Source organism: Styela clava, chromosome 7 (assembly GCF_964204865.1).
Source record: "Styela clava chromosome 7, kaStyClav1.hap1.2, whole genome shotgun sequence".
Taxonomy (NCBI): Eukaryota; Metazoa; Chordata; class Ascidiacea; order Stolidobranchia; family Styelidae; genus Styela; species Styela clava.
The window spans coordinates 853,787-876,491 of NC_135256.1; the positions used below are offsets into that span (position 1 = coordinate 853,787).

The following is a 22,705-nucleotide window of genomic DNA, read 5'->3' on the forward strand; positions in this document are numbered from 1 at the left end:
AGGGGGGGAAAGAAATATATACACGAGTCAATTTTCAGTTGGGGTTACATGAGATTACTACTTATCCCTCTTCTATGCCTTTGTGCAGGTTGGATCGTATGCGCATAATTCATGGATGCTGTAAAAAGAGTGAAGATGACTGTTCTGTTCTGTTTAATTCAAGAGCCCTGCTGCACACTAACACAAATGTATTTTGGTAACACAAGAGTTCTTGAGACAAGTCTATCTTCGCATTTGTGTTAGTCTGCAGCAAGACTCTTAAATCACACGGAATAGTAACCTTAACCCTTAGATCAGGGGTCGGCAACCAACAGCCCGTGGGCCATACCCGGCCCGCGGAACAATATAATCCGGCCCGCGACGCTTCACTGAATTATAGTAACAAATCATAGCTGTTTTGTCGATTATATTCTTTACGCAAAAGAATTACGTTTAGACTAAATTATATTATAACGTAACAAGTATATAATTCGCAATTACTCGTTTAATGAGCTTATAATTTTGTCTATAATTTAGACAAATGGCAACAAAAGTTGCCTGACCTAGTCGAGTCGATCGAGAAATCTCGTCATTTTCAACTTTGTAATTTTGTTTTTGATAAATGAAAATAAAAGACATCCTTTCAAAATTAACCTTAGTGTGTTTTTTCGAAAGAAAATTGAAATAGGACACTGTCCTATTTTCGGGGAAACACTGTAGCTATTTGTTAATTTGAACAATATACCTCCTGCCAAAACTAAATTTAACCGCAATCTCAACAAATTCCTTGAGCCATTTTGAACTAAAACATCAACAATTAGTTTCAGTCTGGTTGTGGCAGATTAAGGCGGGCCAGATTTAATTACCTAGCGGGCAGGATTTGACCCGCGGGCCATACTTTGCCCATGTCTGATATGGACTCTTGCATTTGAATGAAAACTTGCATAACCCCTGACCGGATGAAACCGGTTTCGACTCGTTGTTTAAACCTACAGTTCTAAATGATGAACTATCTTTTCCAGGAAGTGTTGGGACACCTCATTTCATGGCTCCTGAGGTTGTCAAAGGAGAACCGTACGGTAAACCAGTAGATATATGGAGTTGCGGTGTCATGCTCTTCATTTTAGTCAGTGGAAGTTTGCCGTTCTATGGAACTCGGGAAAGACTTTACGACAGCATAAAGAAAGGCAAATTTCATGTAAGTGTTGCTGCCAAATTAGGAAGAAACTTGGGAATTTCAATTAATTCAAATTCTCTTGCTGGACACCGAATGTCCCACTATTTTGACTAATGAAATGAATGTCCCACTGTTTTTTTTTATTTCTGAAATACAATTTTTGATCCTGAAATATCGATATTTAGGGCAGACAAAATAACAAATGTTGAAATTTTAGACAATTTATTTAAAAATAAAACAAAGAAATAAGGTTCCTTTCATCATGTGTGTACCAGATTGGGGTTAGGACATAATTTATTCAGATTTTTCCTTTTTTGTTCTATTACGAGTTTGCGGACTCTCTGTGTTAGCAAAGTGAATATAACCTCTATATACCAAAATTGGTTACCTTCATATTGGTAAATATACTTATGGAGCGCCCAAATGAGTGCATTTCAAGCTAGTAATCTAATCAAAACTCGAAGCAATATTCTTCGAAGTATTTTACTGAAAAGTTGCAGAAGTTTGCAAATAAAAATTAAATATAAAATCAAATTAAACCACAACCCAAAAAAAAAAAAAATTTTCATGTGAGGAATTCCTAGCGATCGGTAAAATTGCTCTAAGCAACTTTTTCGAGTTTTGCCTCGTACGTATATTCTTCAATAGGCCTTCAATGTATTCTATATAGGGACACATTCAACCAAGAACAAATCCATGTATATTCAATGAGTTTAAATTTGGAAATGCAGAAAAGTCGAGTTTAACAGTGATTATACTAATTATCGAAACTTTCTCAAGGAGCGAACTTTCTCCAGTGCTTTGGTGGGCTATACACCTCGTCCCTGATATTTTCTCGCAATATTTAATATAGCATTGAGAGTTTCATATCATACAATTTATTTTTTTTAGATGAATCCAAAACAATGGGACGCGATCAGCGAACCGTGTAAAGATTTAGTTCGACGTATGTTGACCCTTAACCCCAACGAACGAATCACAGTTTTCGAATGTTTAAATCATCCCTGGATTCGAGAACGGGATCGATACGCTCCGAGGAAACATCTCGCGGACTCGATCGAACAATTAAAGAAATTTAACGCAAGGAGAAAACTGAAGGTGAGTGAATCTAGTACAGTGCTCTTCAACCTTTTTGTTATTGTGGAACCCCTGATAGAATTTTTCGTTTTTTATGGAACCCCAATTAACAGAATTGAGAAAAAACACGAAATACTCGTAACACGAAAAGCTGAACAACAGCTCTAGTTTGTATTACTTACTCTCGATCAATACCTAGTATCTACATACTTTATACATCATGTAACTATGGTGCAACAATAGCGTTCTTGTTAGTTGCATAACAAGGACTAAAGTGACGCAACAACCGGAAATATTCCTGTTTTGTCTACTAAATGACGCATCAACATGCTGAAGCAAGAAATAATTTCTCCTATAATAAAAAACGCGGAACCCCTGAAGAACCCTATAAACTCACGGAACCCCATTGCATGTATTGCGGAACCCCTGTTGAAGAGCACTGGTTCTCGACCAGTGGTCCCATGGCCCACTGTTGGGCCACAAAACTACGAAAATTGATAGTTTTATTTATGTCACAATAGTTAATTTTGATTGTAGCAGAAATCAATGATGATGCTGTTTTCTGCTACTGAGCGGTAATTTTCATTCTGAATATAAACGTTAAAGAGTCCATTTTCGCAGAAAGTTCTGGAATTTTCTTGTAGTTTCCCCCTTGCATAAAAAGTTAATGGGCCACACAAATTATTGGGCCACAAAAATGGGCCACGAAAAAAAAAGGTTGAAAACCCACTGATCTAGTATTTGCACTCTGAACAAGGCTTTGTAAAAGCTTTCACTGCTTAGTAAGATATCTGAATACGAAATATGTTTTTATTTTATGTTTCTTCATTTTTCCCTCTCTAATTTTACTTTGTCTGCGTGATTTTATGTGTCATGTCTGTGTGATTGTGTGTGTGCGTATGTTTAAATTAACTTACCATTTTTGGGTGAGCAAACACGTACCACTTTAATGACAACACCTTTCAATCTAAAATATGTACATTATATGTTACTCCTGAAGTATGCGTACCCAGATTTCGGGGACTAGCCAAGTGACTCCTGTAGTAAAATTAGAATAAAATTATGGCCTATTCCAACCTGGTACACATACTTCATGAGTACCGTTTTATGCTTTTCACTCTAAACTTTTTTTATAATACTAATTTCTACCATGTTATGTTCGAATACACAGGGTGCTGTCTTAGCTGCTGTGTCAAGTATGAAGTGTACGTCATTTTATAGTGATCCGCCACTAGAGGGAGACAATGCACAGCTTTTTGAAGAGCAAGACCCAACGTCATCAGGTAGGGAAATACAAGTCAGCAATGCTGAGATATACGGACACATAATTCTCGCGTTTGTATTGGTGAGCCCTTAGCTGACCTTGAGTTGGATGGAAAGGTCATAGAAAAAGTGTGACGAAATAGAACAGTGTCCCCCTTCATTGAAATAATACAACAAATTTGCTGGATCCATCTGGTTTCTCTCCAAGAAATTTGAAAGAATAAAAGTGATTTTCTCCATCTTTGAGTACCGAAGAGTAAAATTAATCAGCCTATTGAATAAGGAGGATGTATAGAGCACCCTCTGTAAAAAAATACGGTGTGATTTGTCGATGTTTCTGTTACATTATCAGAGTTCTGTGTAGAAAAGTGGTTCAATCGGTACGGTGGGCACGTCTCACAAAGGGGGCGTAGACGATATTTTGAGGTGCGCAGAGGTAATTACTTATCGATCTTAAGATCGGTAAGTATGCTGATAGGTATTTGTCTGTTTGCCTGTTAGATACACGCAATATCTCACGAAAGCGAGGTTGAATCTGTTCCAAATTTTGCATGTTCATTCATCATAGTTCGGAACAGGAGCCTATTGATTTTGGATGGATTATGTCGAATAATTACCGAGTTAATAATTAATTAGTGATGGGACACACGGTGTCACTATGGAGTAAGACCACTGTTTTGGGTGATCCCCTAACCTCCGATCGATAAGTCTTCGGTTTCCAACCGAATTCTAGTTAAAAATACTTGTTAGATTTGATCTTTCCCGCCTTATTTTGGATATTCACTTTCCATCCACGTATTTTCAACGTGTTGCTTAAATAAAACATACATTTTTGTTGTTAAGGGGTGTTAACTGTATGTTTATTGTATGTTTTAAATGTATCCTTTATATGTATGTTTATTCGATCTGGCCCGAAAATGTCAGCTACCATTAAATTTGCCACTATCATAGCGAATGGGAGTAGTAACTGTGATGGTACATTCAGTCTTATAAAGAGAAAGATTTTCTCAATGCAACTTTTGAACAAAAAGCTTTGCTCTTCCCTGCTCTAATCATTGTCACAGTAAATTTCTCAAGTGGCACTTGGCAAATATTTTCTTGGAGCACAGCCCTTTTGCAAAAAAAACATTAACGCACTGACATTCGGTCTTACGAAAAGAAAGATTATTTGAATGTACGGCCAGCCCCCTAGGAAAAATGTTTCCTTGATGCGGCTTCTGCATAAAAAAAACGTTCTAGCCAACAGTCAATTTTTCAATACGGCACTTTGCAAAAAAATCTGATTGTGGCCTCGTGTACAAATCTTACGCACTGGTATATACATTCCAGGTGCTGTTGCCAACGTACTCGATAGTCTCGAAGAAATCCATGCTTTATCAGACGGAGCCGACAATGATTTAGAATTTCTACAGAGCCTGCTGGATGATAAAGCTCTTCATAGCATGCTGGAGGTATGATTGGATAAAAATTGGGTTCATTTTGGGGTCTGTAATTTGGTGATATGGCTGACTGCTTTTTTCTTTGCTTGTTAGCGTTGTATTGAAAACTAGTTGTGTGTCTTTATTTGGATGGTGATGTCAAAAATTAATCGTCTTCGAATTCATTTGAATTTTCGTTAGGCTTTGATTTTAACAATATTAAGTTTAATTTAGGGTCTGTGATTTGACGATAAATATCATTGCAGCCAAATTTGATGTAAGCCTATGTCTGAAATTTTTTGCCACATTTACCTCAAACAAGGCTTTGAAAGAAATGACTATGAAGAACTGTTTTTCCAGTGTAGCATTGACTGTTCAATTGATTGCAATCTAAGGGTGTCATGAGCAAGGGCCTCCAGTAGATATAATTTGCAAGTTGAAGTCGATTGACTAAGTTGTTTAATCTAATGCATTTATTTTTCTGCATTTATTTGTAGCTTTCTTATTATGAAACGAGGTATAGCACCCAAAATAACGGACCGAATTGTGTTGAACGCAAAACTAGGTACTTTAGAGAAAAGCAGGGGTTGCAAGTGTTGGGTTTTTTTTGGCGTGGGGGGGGGTGTTTTAACTGGTATTTATTAAATTGCACGACTGCTGTTATTGGTAAATGTTACCTAATAAAGCTTTTAAGGCTGCCTTCACTTTCATAATAAAATAAGTAATTTGTATCGTCGACCGAAGCGCAGGTAAGTTGCAAAATCTAGCTCCATCAACATGTTGGTGTCTACTATACAGGACGTTACAAGATTTTTAAAGATTTAGGTGAGTATCTCTAGGCCTAGTATAATGTTAATAGGAAAGGAGAAGCTTACCTTATGTTTATATATTAGGAGATGTCTAATTAGCGTTATCCGAGACAGTTTCATTGTGCTAATGGAGAGTGAGAAATCATTTTGTGAGCTATACTCTAGGCGAGCTCAGGTTGTGTTGTAACCTGTTACCTGCTTGCCATGTACTAATTTTTTCAGGTGACCGTACATTTGAACCCATGTACATTTGAACCCATGCGTATATCCACGGGTTCAATCTATATGCGGGTGCTAAAACCCATGGGTTAGGGTTAGTATGGGTTTAACTATCCGTGAAACAAAAAAAATTCCATAGGTGCAATAGCATACAGGTGCAATTGCCATGGGTTCAAATGTACGTGGGTTCAAATGTAATGGAACCATTTTTTCATCATATCGTTGACATCTATGCTTTGTACAACATTTTTTTTTGTCTTGGATCAGTGATACATTAACACGTCATATCCGAGTCGCATCGGTTTTACGCTTCTAATACATGTATCCGAGTAGACATTCATACATGTAGGGCTTCCGTATATGAAATGTAAGACGCCACATAACTTCCACCCTGGGCTTTCGTATATGCAATGTGTAACACAGCATAACTTTCACCCTGGTGCTTCCGATTCATCATTTCTGTTGGATTATTAGATGGTATTATCTTTTCTATGCTACCATTTATGGGTAGAGTAGGAATTATAGATCTCCGTGGATTAATTGGTTGTTTGGCAGAATTAGTTCTCTCCAGCCTTGCTGTAGCTCGTAGACTTATTCAAAATTTTGGGTGGAATTATGTTTGTCTATAAATTGTGCAAACTTATTGGCAAACATTTGCTGTATGTATTGTATGTCCAGTTGATTTATATACCTGTCTTCCCTATCCAGTCTGAGTTTAGTTTTAGTTATTTCCATCTTCAATAAAGCGAACATCTTAGGAACGGCTGGCGTGTTCGGGCCCTAGTTTGTATTGTCGAAAATGTTTAAGTTGTTGCCCGTTATTGCCCATAAGAATTCACGAGTGACGTTGTGAATATTGAGGTATGTGGGACATGCTAAAAAAATATGGTTGGCTGTATCCGCGGTTTGTTTACAGAGCTTACAGTTTAGTTTCAGGGGACAGGAATTTTCCTTGTTTCGTGTCAGCCCATATCTCCACTTTCTGTGACCAAATAGGTATGCGTCTCTTTTTATTCTGTAGGCGGCTTGGCGTTCCTGGTTAGTAAAGTGTGGTTTTTGCCAGTTGTTAAGTAAATTTATTTTTAGCCAATTAGTGCATTCCGAATTGTTGCATTCATACGTAGAGATGTACCGATACCACTTTTGTCGCCGATACCGATACCGATCCGATACCAGCTAAAAAAGCCGATACCGATACGCCGATACTACAAAAAGGCCGATATTACCGATATTCCGATACCGATACTATGTAAATATTACTTAATTAGGTGTGCTGTGTAGGGCAGACGGGTTAAAACAATGGTCTTTGAGCGTTGTTCATAGTACACATTATTTCAGATCGAAAAATGATATATCACATAATATGAAATTAATGTTTGGTGTTTGCTTCAACTGATTAAGATACACTGTACAGTAACGCTAGTAATCTCGGTGTTCAATTAGAAAACTCATAAGCCGGGATGTCCAATTTGAATTTAATGTTAATATCGCGACCTTCGAATATCGTTATTCGTGTTTAAGAGAATATCGAATATCACCCACACATTCTAGAGCCGCCGTCCTACGTTCAAATTAAAAGCATTTTTCAAATATTTTATTTCGTGGCTAATCGTAATCGTCGACGCAATAAGTCAAAGCCAACATGAAAGAATATCAACCAGCACCGACCAAAAGAAGGCCTACCTATAACCGTCGAGGATGTTTTTTTACTTTACTATTTTATATTATTATACAATTGCTATCATATATTTTGAGACAGTCTAGGACTCTAGGCCCTCTAGGGCTAGGCGGTCATGTCAATATATCTATAAAGAAATTGTGTTGTTAAACAAAATTAATATCTGCGTAGAGGGATAATTGTGTCGGAATTTAGTTTATCGATGACGTCGGACTAAATGACACTCGTACTTGACGACAAACAGTCAGAATTTATACCCGTGCCAAAAGTCCATGTGCCGTTAATAAGGACCCCAATTCCACTGTATGATTTAAAACTGGGCGCCTAATTGCTTTTTGTTATGTGCCGTGTTGATATATTTCTTCATAATTACTATGTAATATTAAAAATGTCAATATAAAAATTTGACAGCGAAAATAGCCAACTTAGTTGAGCTAGTTTGGCTGATAAATAGCTAAAAACACGTGAATCCTATTCTCTCGCGGGGGTGGGGACATGTATGGCTCATAGCTCACGATCTCTCCAGACAAAAAATAAATTAAAAAGTAGTATTCCAACTTATCTTTTAAAACATTCTGGACCATATCAAAAAGGTAAATATATCGGAAATATCGGCCTTAATCTAACCGATACCGATACAGGGCCGATACCGAAAAAATGGCCGATATTGCCGATACCCGATACCGATACATCGGTACATCTCTATTCATACGTCCGTTGTTTTAGTTTTTTGTAAAACGAACTCAACGTTGCCTCCTGCCACTCGTTTGGATTTAGTTTCATAACGTGGCAGATATTTGATAGATGTTGCCAGTGATTGTCTATTTGGAGCGCGTGGGGGGCCGAATTACTATCATTCATGCCCCCACAATACATACATTTTCCTCCTTATTAATGATTGTTTTGAAGTTTTCTATAAATTCAAATTCTATGCTAAAGAATATGGGAGGAAGGTTTGCGAACAAACATACTTGTGATAAGCTCTACAAACTGGATTTTAAAACGTAATTTATTCAAATTTGAAGCTGGAATTTGTGGTAATAATGTCAGTTGGAATCTATGAGGTAATAGCGGTAATTATATTCAAATTTTTGGGAGTTTTGTTATTTTTATCGCATAATAATGAAAATGATGTTTATTATTGAATTATTTCAGATAAGTATTCAAATTCTTGTACACGTCATATATGTAATAACATTTAGCTTTTTTTTGTTCAAAAATACATCCCGCTCGCAATTTATTTCTATTTTATGAATTAAAATCAAAATTTCAATGTGAACATAATTCTTCATTATTTCTACATTGTATTGATGACATCACATACCAAAAGTATTGTTACACCACAATGTCTATTAATACATCTGAATGGTAGCTTTCTTGAATTAGTTTGCTTCTCTAACCAAGTTTGTCCTATGTAGCCTTCCTTATTTATGAAGTTTTTAAAGCAAGGTCCTAACCAAATCGAAAATAAGTGTTGATGGAAATGTTGCAAGTGCCCATTCATTTAAATTTGCTCTAATTAAGGTCTAAATCCCTTAAACAAAAGTCGAAAAATACTATTAGAATAGTGGCAAGCAAATGTCGACACACCAAGAGATATGTTTTGGTATTTAAAAGCAAGTCCCAATCCTTCAAGTGGAAAGCGTGATAATTGAGAAGTCACAGGCACCCTTAACTTGCTAAAAGATACAGGACTGGGATCAAATCAAATTAATACTGTCGAGAAAAAAGTGTAAAGTAAATTAAAATTACAAAATCCAGAATTTTCGAAAAAACATTTAGCGAATTTGGCTGACAAATTACAAAAATTGAAATAAATACAGGAAATAAGCTTTCTCCTTAGGTTGAAAGCTGAAGAGTCAAAGATCATAATTAAGAGATGGCGAGTCTCATTAATACAATCGATAGCACACGACTTCTATTTTTGAAAATGGCATCAATTGCAACAAGATTTACATTCAAATATTCGTGCAATTCCCCTTTCTTCTTGTTAAATTTAGTTTAACTTCAGTCAGACAAAATTTAACAGAAATATATTTGTGTTAGTGTGCAGAAAAACTCTTTGAATTCCACTTTTTGGTACTCCCGAAGTATGTGAACCAAGATGGCGGACACCGGATCATAGTGTGTGTACCAGGTTAGGGTTAGGTCATGATTTTATTTCAATTTTCCTTATTTTAGTTCTATTAGAGTTCGGAGAATAGCCAAGTGACTCCTGTAGTATTTGTATCTTAAATTGAGGCCTAACCCTGACCTGGTACACATACTACGTTCCGGTGTCCGCCATCTTGGTTCGCATACTTCGGGAGCGACCACTTTTTTACCCGAAAAATGTGCTTTGAATTTGTTTACCAATCACAATGTTTATTTAACCAATGGGAACACTGCTTTCCAGATGGTCCCTGGATGAGGTCATCTTTATTATTATTATTATGGCAACATAATGGTAGGGATGGTGACATCATAGTACTTGTTTTTGTTCAAATATTAGGATCTTTCAGGATTAGAATGTGATCGAAGTTGGCTCGAATATAAGTTGTTTATTTTGTCTAAGAATCAGGCTTGATTAGATTCAATATCGACTAGTTATTACTGACTGAATTTAAAATCACTGCCTTTGAAAAAGAAGTGTTTTGAGATTCCATTTAATTGACATAACGCTCTGAATAGGCCGTTTGTCACATTTTAAAATTTTGATGATATTTTATGTAATTCTTGGATCTGAACTGTCTAAAATGAGAACTTTGAAATCCAGACCAAAACATGAACCCCTGGCCTAGATGAGGCAAATTTGAAAAAAAAGACATAAGGCACTTGCTAATATCAAAATGTTTTGAATATACTGTATATGAAAAGAACTATAATACCATATTAACAATCTTGATAAGCTAATAATCATTAGCCGGTCGAGTTTCTGGGAAGACCGGATCAGTTTAATTTTGAAGTTTTGTATGCGGATCTTCGGTAAAAATAGTTGAGTAACCCTGCTCTAGTCCATGAGCTCCTAGTGATGCTCATTTATTGATACTTATTTCATAAAACACTCAAATGTTTTGTGTAAACCTTGAATGGGTTCGCAACACGTTTCTCCAGCGTTCCATTGTTTGTTGAGCCCTTTCACAGGAAGTGTTTTATTATTATCTCACAATGACAATATTATGACACATTATTTCAGACAAATGATTTCTTATTTATTTATAATTTCATTCGATATGTCCACCCATGTCATCATTTGTGATGAAACAATGGATGAAATTTATTTCTGTATTATATCACAATGTCGGAATTAAAGTGCATTGTGTCATCACTTAAATCAAATGACCTTTAATCAGTTGGTCTTCTTCTTTATATCTAGATTTTATTAAGCGGTCACTTGTGAGTGAGAGTGAAATATTTTTCCACAATTTTTGTAAAATGCAGTTGATTTCTCGAATTTTTTTCAATGATATATTTCAATTCCCTAAATATATAAAGTTCCTGCATTTCATGATCTGCATATAGAATTGTTTAGAAATGATTCTCGTTACTTTTTGTAGGGCTCGACCGATACAGCCATTTTAAACGAATATCGATAGTTTTCTAAAATCGATAAGCCGATAACGATATCGATGTTTCAAGACATAAAAAGATGGTTATAATTAACACTCTGAGAATTCTGTGTTTTTCTTGCAAAAGAAATGAAATCTATAACAAAATGTTAAACTCATGCAATGATGACAAAAAATGGCATAAAAAGTACATTCACATTTTTTTTTGTGCACCAAGTTATATTAGGAATAGCGATTTTCAATCGCTTATATTAGAAATTAACAGTGTAAAGCCACAGTGCTGAAAAAAATTGTGTGCATGGCAAGAAAGAACACTTATTGTAAGGGCAGGAAGCTTATGAATCTCAATAGCTCCAGTCCAACAGTCTCAAGTTGTAGTTGAGAAAGCAGAGTTTTTCTGCATTGAATCCAATCATACTTGCTCTTGTGTTTGTTTGAGATGGCTCCAAAAATTACTGGTGTTCTTGTTTTTAAATGAATCGGTTGAATCTTGACATATTTTACAAATTACGCCATCATTATGGCACCAAAGTATTCCCATACTTTGCTTTTATCGCTAGAACCAGCCATCTATAACATATCAATACAAGAAGTTAAATCGCACGTACGGTGGAAAGTGAAAACTGCGGAGGGAATTCTTTATTAATCTGACGTATATTATTTGACACAAATAAGTCGTTCACGTGTTTCTCTCGCTTCTATTGTTGACAGGGGAGTTCTCTGATTTTACCTGATTTCAACGTACTACCTAACACTCGTCATAGAAATCTCAATTTTCAATCCTATAAATATCTTCTGTGACGCAAGACATGATGGCATATGGATTGTTCTAAAACCTTGACAGGAAATGGCTCGCTGACTCAACTCTTAGTATGGAGGTCTAGCTTGACAAGTTACATCAGAGTTTAAAACTGTGATCAGGCCGTAACTTTGCGATATTAAGTTGAGTGAAAATGTCTTTGCCTTTCAAGTTATGGAAAATTAAGTACCGTAAACAAAAATAGTAACAGGATTTAAATTATATATCACATTGAGAGGAGAGGAAATAAGATTGCCCATGTAACCGTTCCTAACATAGCATAAAAGTAATTTAATGATAAATATTTTAGGCGCATAGATGGAGTATGCAGAGGAATGAGATTTTAATAGCTATCTCGGGGGATATGGGGGAGAAAAACTTAGACAGCTTAGCCATATGCTCTCTTGTCCTGTTACCAGTTCATGTTGGGTACGAGAATAGTTAACTGTTTATCGTATTTTCTCGCTATTAGGTTGCTTTTCTGGACCATGATTTTGAGGGGGTGGGGCTTTGGGTATTTTTTTGAGTTCAGCATTTTTTCCTTATTGGAAACAAACTATTGTAGTGCAAAAAATGTGCCTCGTATTATTGAGGGGTAGACTCAGTACTTAGCTGGAAAATAGATTATTATTCCAGATTGTGGATATTATACAAATCAGTGATGACCAAAACAGATTATTCTACTATTCCAAATCCATTCCAGATTAATAGTTTTGTATATGGAATATTGGATGTATTCTGAATAATTGAATTAGGTCCTACAAAGATATCTGCAGAATTCATTGTAAATTGATGGATATTGAATAACTGAGGTTGTTTTGATGAATTTTTATTTTAATAGTTTCAGAAGTGAGCATTACATGCCAAAAAACGATGTTTATGATAATTTTTGAGAGAAAATTTTCCATACATTAAGAATATAACCAATTTTGTACATTTTAGACATACCTGATATGAGTCCTTTTTGGTTTCCAAATTAAAATTAATCGTAGCAATTATAACATTATACAATGTATCAGGCACAAGATGGCTTTAAATTTAAACCAGTTACTCGAATTCTAAATAGATATCACACTCCCCCGACACACCCACTAGAAAATGTGAACCCGAAATCACAAACAAATGTATCACATGGTTTTTGCGAGTTTAGTGAATCGTTAGGGGGCGTGTTGAGGGCGGTACTGACTTGTGATAAACTTTTAATCTTTCTGCCAAGAAAAATGTGAATGAATTAGGTTTTTGCCACAAAATATACACAGAAAAAATAGGTGTTCTAAATTCAGGATTAATAAAAAGTTCCTTTTTGAGTAGATTTTATAATTTTCAATTTTTAATTAACTTATAGAACTTTTTTATACAACTAGAATAATGCTTCTCTTAGATTATAGATTTACGGTAGATAATGTGGCGAATGGCCAGTATTCACAATTTTATTTTCACCCCATGTTTGCAAAGCTTGTTGGTGTTAAATCTATTTGTGGAAATCTGGTGATTCATGGACCTTCTGCATGTGAACTTCGTTTATATAATTGAGATCTTGTGTTACAATAGCGCAAATGGATGCCAGCCGCACGGTACTAAAATCCTTGCAAAAATGGCAAAATAATCAAAAACCACTAAAAAAGCACATAATATATATCGAGTAGTTTAGTTACTGCATACAATGATAAAGATATACTGGGATGAAATAGAGCACGGAAGCCACTGAAAAATCCAGCAATTGGGCCAAGCTTAAACAGTGCATAAACAGTGAAAAACCTTGCGAAAACAGTGCAAATGCACTAAAAACATGCATAACAGTGAAAAACCACCGGTGCGTCAATTTTGACTCCAATTGTTAAACATAAAACAAAGCGAGAGATTTCATCAATTACCTTTCATTTCAGTCACCCGCTGTTATTTAATCAAGTATTCACAGATTTTGTTGATTTTTTAACATGCGTAACTCCCATACTTTTACACTGATTGTTTAAATATGCATGTAACTGCTTTTCTCGTTATAGTCGAACTATGTATGTCTGAAGAAGTCTGACCTTGTTCAGACGAAACGTTACAGAAATATATTTGTGTTAGTGTGCAGCAAGACTCTTGAATCACTTAGGATTGTTATCTCTACTCTTGCTACAGCATCCTTGCATTATATGCATACGGATCCACCGGCACAAAAGCATAGAAGAAGGATAAGTAGTTACGTAGGCTCAAAATCAGAATCATTAGCAATAGTGCGACCAAATATTCTCTTTTGTATTTAAAAATAAACCCTGGAAAGTATTGTTGAAACTCTTGATGTGCTGGGAATCCACCACTATCTACCACTAGGCTTCGAGTCTACGAAACTCAGACGATGTTCATTTGTTCATAATTGTATTAGTGACGTAAAATGTGGTTTCAGAACATGAAAAACATTCTATTACAACTTCATAAATATTTAATGACAGTTGAGGCTGTGAGAAAACCGCAGAACAGTTGTAACATTTGTTTCTGTGACCAGATGTGTTTCTGGGTGTGTGCACATACATACACATGTGTACACATACATACTTATGTGTGTACCCGCAATTCATGGCAAGTAATTGACCACACTTCTATATTTATAAGTAGAAGAAAATCGGTTCTGTGTGATGCTGGAATAATAACTTGCTGAAAAAATTGTATCGTACTGTAAGATAAATAATGTGTCACTGCATGTACTGTTGACTCAAACATATTTCAAAGCATATGACGTGGACTCATGTGACCTATATAAAATTAAAATTTCGATTCTCAGCACACTTTATGTTAATAATTGATGAGCAAGTTGTTTTTCTTGCCATATTCTTTTTTTTTTGGGAAAGGGGGGTTGTAAAAAATACACCTCCGATTTGATTAATTGAACAAATTAGAAGAATACTTAGTATTATTTTATATTATATTTTAGCAGCATGTTGTGTCGTGACGACCTAGTAGTTAATAAAGCTTATGTTCGAATACCATGAGGCTGAACTCACGCATGGTTAAATAAATTGGGTAAAACAATAACTTTTTCGCTGATCATCGCAGCATTTCGAGTACGAGACCATGCTCGCCCCACCTCAAAAATAACCAGTTAACAATAAGCTACACATAGCAGATCGTACGACAAAAGTATGTTTATACAAAAAACACATTGAAAATACGTGGATGGAACGTAAATATCCCAAATAAGACGGCAAGATCTAATCTAACACATATTTGTATTTTATAATAGGTTCACGATCCCTCAAAAACTTGTCTACGCCCGTCCCTTCCTTGTAGGGCGCGCCCACCGTTTGAGAACCACTGCGCTAGACATAACATATTTTTACAAAATTTATTTAAAAGTGTAAGTCTTGTTGTTTAGACCAGATCTTAATATATAAACTTTTCAAAAGTTTTTCATAAGTTTGTTCTTTTAGAAAAAGGGCTATATTCAAGCTTTAAGCTCACTTTGTTTGGATACGAATCATCTGCTATTTTTAGTCGATAAATTTTTTGTTTTCAAAATTTTGTCAAAACAAGGAAACCTGTAATTAAAGTTATTGTTGGAGTTTTATGGAGCTGTTACCGACTTTTCTCATATAATTATGGTCGAAGATTTTCAGAATTGGATTCCAATTAACTGGTTAATTATAACGTACTATCCACACTGAGTGCGTGTGTTAGTTTGCATCAGCGTCATAGGTTTTGTTATTGTATAATTTTTTGATTGTTTTACGGATAAATCTAGTTGCTTCTGTATTGTACTTATAAACTATATCATTTACTTTTTATCTTATTTGTGCCTGCCTGGTATCAACCAGACTCTCAAAACCATTAATTAGCAAACTTCATAATCATTGGCCCAAGTTAGAGTATGGGGTACTTCCGTAGTATGTGAACTGAGACGGCGGACACTGGAACGTGGTATGTGTAACAGGTTAGGCCATAACTTCAGGTACAAATAATACGGGAGTCACTTGGCTTGTCCTCGAACTCGTAATAGAACCGAAATAAGGAAAATTGAAATAAAATAATGGCATAACCCTAACCTGGTACACATACTACGTTCCAGTGTTCGTCATCTTGGTTCACGTACTACGGGAACATCAAGTACGGGTCGCATAAATTTCCGCCCACAAGCAATCAAACACGAAACTTGAGATTATGGCACCCTCGCAACATATTCCCTATGTTAATTACAAATAATGGTACGTTTGACAAGACGTACAACTGACACATGCTTTTGCATACAGCTGCCGTCTGCAGACAAATGCTTTATCAATCTTTAATTTATTTCATTTTTTTGTTAATTCTATTTTATTTTTATACAAAAAATAGCCTGATACAATTAATTATCACGTAGGTAGCAAGAACACTTAATTATCAATTTTAAAATAGCCATGTAGTAAGAATAACGATTGGCGTTCTAAAAATAACTGCTGTCTGTAACATGATGATAGTCAGCAGTCACGTTGCAATCTTTTCCATATATAGGCAGTATTGTTTCACTGCGCTTGCAAAGAACATGAATTTCTATAATTGAGCGATATAGATCAATGCTTCTCGAATTTTATTTTTGTCGCTCTTCACTTTGATAAGTTTTCTGTTTTTTTTTCTGTTGCACACATGCTACTAAACTACTTGCCACAAGCCTAACAATTGTATGCTAATATGGTGCATATGCTTTATAAAGAAGTACGCTGAATCTTCCGAAATATTTGCGATGCTAGCTTCTACAATAACTCCAATTTACTTTTAATATAATATTTATTACTTTACATTAAAATAATATGGTACATTTTCCTGCAGACCATAAAACAGACTCTCTTGCGGTACTCTGTTCGAGAAAATTCTGAAATATATTATGATAAAATTGTAAGATGGCCATGTAGCAAGAATACGACCAAGCATTCAAATCGGTGATATTATAGATTTTTAAAATTGGTATTACTATTTACATTGTTAAATCATACTTGACCTATGACCTTAGGGGGCATGACCCTTGGCCAAGGTCCAGGATTGTAAATATCAATATGAGCGGTTAAATAATGTTGCCCTCGAATGAATCGTAAGGTCAGAGTTCAATATAAATCAAACATAATTTAACAACAATCAGGGGTTAAAGGTTATTGTAATTAGGCGATTACATTTATGACGGTAGCATGTAGTATTCTGGCTGTATGATTCATTCGGTTTTTATTGCGTAGAAATTTTCATGATGTTATTATTAAAAAAAGATTAAAAAAAACTCATTTGAGAATTAACGTGTTTCGTCGATTTTGTGTTTATCTAATCTTACCACAAGATTTTGATTTACGTTTATTGTGATTTCATCGCTAAGTCTGCTGGTCTACCACAATTTTTGACTCATAAGTATGATTAATAAAGATATTTAAGGAATTGTCTGTTTTGGTCTTACTAAACCTGCTAGTGTAAATAAAAAAGATGTGTAGTAAGTAGTGCAATTTTAGCGTCATTCCATGGTGTCTTTTGGAAGTTTGTATCACAGTATATGCTAAGGTTATTAAAAATTCAAATTTATTAAATTGAATTATCATACGTGTTTATTTCGCTGATAACTCTCGGTCGTTTAATGTCAGTTTATTTTTACCTAATCAATTTTGAATATATTCAAATATTCAATTCATTTGGATAGTTTTGAATGTGAGTGTATTTCATTCCTTTTTGCTTTGCTGTACACAGCCATTATGCACTAAAGAGCCCTTCACAAAGCATAAATGTTGATTCAAATGCAATATGAGAACTCTTAAACCTTACGCTCAGCCTTCAGTGTTTTTATTGTCAATTTCAACATGATTCAAGAGGTTGTTACGTATTTGTTTCTTTTAGTTTTGATTTAAGATCTTGCTGACTCTGATGATCTTATGGTCGTATCGCTCCCTCTAGTCTATACCGAATTAACTTTGTGTATATTGTATATATTTTTTCGTTTGTTTTCTGGTTGACAAAACAATAAATCTCTCTCTTGCCGAATGACGCTTATTCATCTTTTTTGCTCTGAACAAGGCCCTGCATGATCAACCACTAATATCCAACGATGCAACGAGATATTATTTTTGAAGGAGCCAAATTTTTTAGCTTGTGCATAGCCTACTCAATTGAATCCAAGATTGATCCCAAACCTGTCTCCCATAGTATGTGTACCAGGTTAGGGTTAGGCCATTAATTAATTCCTATTTTCTATATTTTAGTTCTATTATAAATTTGGGGACTGCCTGTGTTAGCCAAGTGAATATCCCCCTGCTCATAGGTTTCAGTCCTTTACACAACTTGATGTAAAGTAGGCAAACAAAATGAGTTACCACCAATTGGTACACATACATCTGGAGCGCCAAAATATGGGTTTGATATTAATGATGACCTCATAGTTACAACATTGGACTGACACAATATAACACCATCAGTGAAATAAATTGGGTGGACAATGCTAAACCAGAAAAATCCCAGTTATTTCAATAATAATTGCTTCTTACATATCAGTTCCTGCTTGTTCATGGCCTTACTCAGAGTGAAACACATTAAAATTTCTCAAAGTTACAAGTCCTTTCTCGCACGTTCATCCAACAATTGTCAATATATGCTCACATGCCGTATTGCAACATTATAGAGTTGATCATTAATAGCGAAAACTTATTTGTTTGAGTTGTCAATATATTTGTGTTTATTAGGCATTCAGGTTTGGCATAAAACAAATTGCAAGAACTGTCTGTCGTACAGCATGTACGTTTCTTGTTTTTCAACAAGTATTGCTCTTATCAACATTTAAGGTAATGAACATGGCATTTTCTCCTTGCGTTTCTCCAGAACATTTCACGACGTAACCAAATCCCAAAGCTACAATGTGGCTTCTGTTAGCTTGCTAATGCTCCATGTGATATATTTTATGAGAAATTACTCTGAGTAATGTTTTGTGAACTCATTTCCAAGTAGTGAAAAAAGGAAGTCTCACGTAAAATTAGTAAGCAACCACGAAATCTAAGAAGAATTAAATGAAGCCCAAATCTGATGTTTGTTATGCATTATCTACTACTTCACCATCTATGTCGATAAAGAAAGATCACTTCAAATGAATATAATGAAGTAATTTGCAGATTTTGTTTTGCAATAAAAGAGTGAAGAGTGCAAAAAAGTTATGATAAAAATTGGATTCAGCATTCAATCAACTTGTTACTTTAAATTTGGTTTCTATGAATTTAAAATTGTGGTGAAGAATTTTTCTTGCAGACCCATTTCAAAATAAATTCAATATTCTGGAAAGAATATATCAGAATGTATTTATAAAAATTAGGAATAATGAATTATCCGGTTTCGGCTGCCTTGACTCCAACTCTGAATAATCAGAGCAATCTTGATTATTGATCATTATTTTTGACTGCAGTTTCGATAACAATTGAAGGAAGCCGTTGTAATTAGGACGCACAGACGAGACAGTGCGTAACCGAAACTCGTAAGCGCTGTCTACGTGCGGCCTATGAATAAAGCTCAGGTTTACAGTATACCAGCATTTCTGTTTTTAAAGATGTATCACTCTCAACAAGGCTCCAGTTGGGAAGCGTTAGCCGTTTCACACTGGCTCGATTGGCAACAAATTTGTGTTGTTATTTAGACTTTTCTTATGACTAAATGTTCACGATGTAAGTGTTACAATAGAACTGTCATCTTTATTCTAGCTACTAGCGCAGTGGTTCTCAATCTTTTTCTTTCGTGACCCATTTTCGTTGCACAAAAATTCTACGTAAATAGACACTTTCAATTTAATAATAATTGGGTGAAAATTACCATCTTGTAACAAAAAACAGCATCATCCATCCATTGCTACTACAATCAAATATCAACAACTCTAGCAATTTTTAATATGTTTGTGGCCCACCTGAGAATGTTCCTGTGCCCAGCAGTAGGCCATGACCTACGGCAGGGATACTCACCTGGCGGACCGCGGTCCGAATCCGGACCTTTCGGGTATTAAATTTGGATCGAAGCTGCTTGTTGACTTCGAATGCATTGTTGCTCTTTATTTAATAATCGTTATGCATTTGTCATTAACCGGCTGAGGTATAAATTGTCATACCAATATAAGTTTCTCAGATCATCAACTCACTTTTTACTCTTTACTATTTTGTATACGGACCTTTGATGAAAATAGTTGAAAATAGCCCTGGCCTACGGGTTGAGAAGCAGTGTACTAGTGTAAAGGCATTGGGGAAGGATAGGGAATTAGCCTTGCGCAAACCGACTTTTAACAATGTCAGTACTATTACACCAAATTTAAAGTAAAATATCTTCCACCTGCAAAAAAAAATCCTTCATTGTTGTGAAATGCTGCCTTAGTGTTAGAAACTCAGCAGCAAAAAAAGCAGTTTTGCTGTTTCAAATCTTGAATAAGAAATTTTGCTACTCTAAGCAAGTTCATGTGACCTAGATATTGTATATTTGGTCATCAAGTATTAGTTTCAATGAGCCATCAAAGTTTAGCTGAGATTATATATGGCCGCGTATAAGTTATAAAAATAATTTCTTCATGCTTGAATAAACATAGGTCATGCTTGAGTATACATTCTTCAAAAATGTTGTTGAATTCGTTTAAGCGAATAAAAAAATTGTTAGAACAGCAAAAATGTTAAGGGCTGATCTTGCAGATTTATGAGAATTATTGTTAAGCCTTCCCAGAAGTGTTGGCTCATTGATTTGATGGTTTCAAGACAAAGGGTGAATTTCAAAATTTTGAAAAAAGCTCCTTTATTTGCCAGTTTATAATCAAAGTTTGAATTGATATTAGAGTCAAGTCATGTTTTCAAGTTTTGGGCAAATAGGGAAAATTTTTAAATTTTGTTGAAAGTGCACAAAAAAATTACTTTCAAAGCTGGTTTTCTAATCAAAGTTTGAAATGATATTCACCAAAATATTCTGATGGAAAGTTCAAAGTTTTAAAAAGCAAAAATTTCATTTTTTTTCATTTTTTTAAAACAGTTTTTCTAAGCTCCGCCTTTCGGGTTGAACTCTGAGACATGGGTGAATGAATGCCCAAGGGTAGTTTGGATATAATTCAAAATTAATTGAGTGCCAGTAACTTTCCTCAGATATGAATCTTTTTTACTTTTGAGTGGATGCCCAGAGAATGCCCCACTTTTCCCAGAGATGAGTCTTCTTTACTTTTGAGTGACTGCCTGTAACTTTGCTCAAAGATGAGTCTTCTTCACTTTTGAGTGAGTGCCCGTAACTTTGCTCAGAGACGAGTCCCTTTACTTCTGAATGAGTTTGTGTGACCTTGCTTTGATAAAAAATCTCTTAAAAACATTTTCAATAGCAAAACGGTAAGCACAGCCATATTGGCACGAATGAACAAGTTTTAAAGTCAACAGACTGGTAACCAAATGTCGTAACAAATTGACTTCACATCAAAACAAATTTTAAACAAGTTATTTCTCTAAAGTATTAGTAAGTTTGTGCGTCATATGTAAGTGAGAGAACTGTTGTACTTATGCACGTACTCTACTTTGTTTTTAATTCATTCCCTAGAATTCAATACAGTGTGCACTTTCAGTTTCCGTGTTCACTTTTTGAGTTTAATTCAGTTCTTGAACCTAGCCAGTTCATCTCATTATGAGTTTATTGAGATAGATTTCATATTTGTCCAGTGGTGAGAAGTAAGTTGATAAGATGGCATGGTACTAGCAGTTTTAACCAACTTACATTTTGACAATCTTAGGTAATGTTAACCTGATATAAGAAAGTTCTAAGGTAAATTGTTCACTTATTTACCATGGCCTACTCAGATTTCTCGGTAAATTAAAATTTGGCGCAAACTTATAAAGCCATCCAAAGTTAATTGCGATTTAGACAGTGTGCTGTCATTTTTGGCTTTTCTTTGCATGATATTTCAACAGCACTTGCAATTCATTTTGACTGTTTTAGTAGCCAATGATATTCTGCTGTTACAAAGTTCTGAGACAGACTTTCCCAAGTATCTAATATTTTTTTTAGGTTTGATTATGACAAGTTAGGGGGTAGGGTATTCCCTCACTACTTATTTTCCGATCTGCTGCCTTCGATTATTTCAGCTTAGGAAAAGGTCTACTCAAGACAATAATGCTTGTTATTAAGATAAATTGAGGGAACTGGACCTGAACTTTGCCTAACTTAATTCAAAATACTCAAATCAAAAATTTGTTTGGAAAGAATAACAGAATATATTTATTAGGTTGCCATATTTGGTTTGTGTTGTCACTATCATTCTTGAGACATATATTCAATGGGAACACTGCAGTGTAACAAAACTCTAAAATGAGAGAATGAAACTTTTAAAAATAGGAGAGAATCGTTCAATCATGACCTGATTTAGTCTGATGTCACAGAGAGACAATAACAACCTTCACATATATAAAGGAGGCGAACAGCGTGGCAGTTTCATTCAGCAGCTGTGAGCTTAAGAATTTAAGGCTTTTATGTTAGTGCTGAGGATTTAATTTTATTTGAAACATAAGTGCTTCTGCAAATTTGGTTCCTAAATATGTATAACTTGGGTACTCTGTTAATTCCCCATAACTTGTTTGATAATCTGTTTTCACTGGGTCTGCATGTGAGCTTATTATAATGTATAGATTATTATGGTATTGCAGAGATAAACTAACTGTCTTTGAAATTAACCTGAATTTTGCAAATTGTGTTTAATTTATATTATCCTATTCATTTTTCATAACTACAGTAGTTTGATAATCTGTTTCACTTGAGTCTGTCTGTCTGT

The 22,705-nt window shown here is 35.0% G+C and overlaps 1 protein-coding gene across 5 annotated transcripts in view; it reads left to right on the top strand.

Annotated features, from left to right (window-relative positions):
* The window catches only part of LOC120330831 (peripheral plasma membrane protein CASK-like), a 69,885-nt gene that overhangs the window by 8,635 nt on the left and 38,545 nt on the right, over window positions 1-22,705 (top strand). For all 5 annotated transcript variants that reach the window (XM_078114559.1, XM_078114558.1, XM_078114560.1 and 2 more), the window contains exons 7-10: window positions 1,002-1,177; window positions 2,048-2,254; window positions 3,405-3,516; window positions 4,826-4,947. In XM_078114559.1, the coding sequence (XP_077970685.1) occupies window positions 1,002-1,177; window positions 2,048-2,254; window positions 3,405-3,516; window positions 4,826-4,947 (617 nt within the window). The remainder of the gene's footprint in view (window positions 1-1,001; window positions 1,178-2,047; window positions 2,255-3,404; window positions 3,517-4,825; window positions 4,948-22,705) is intronic.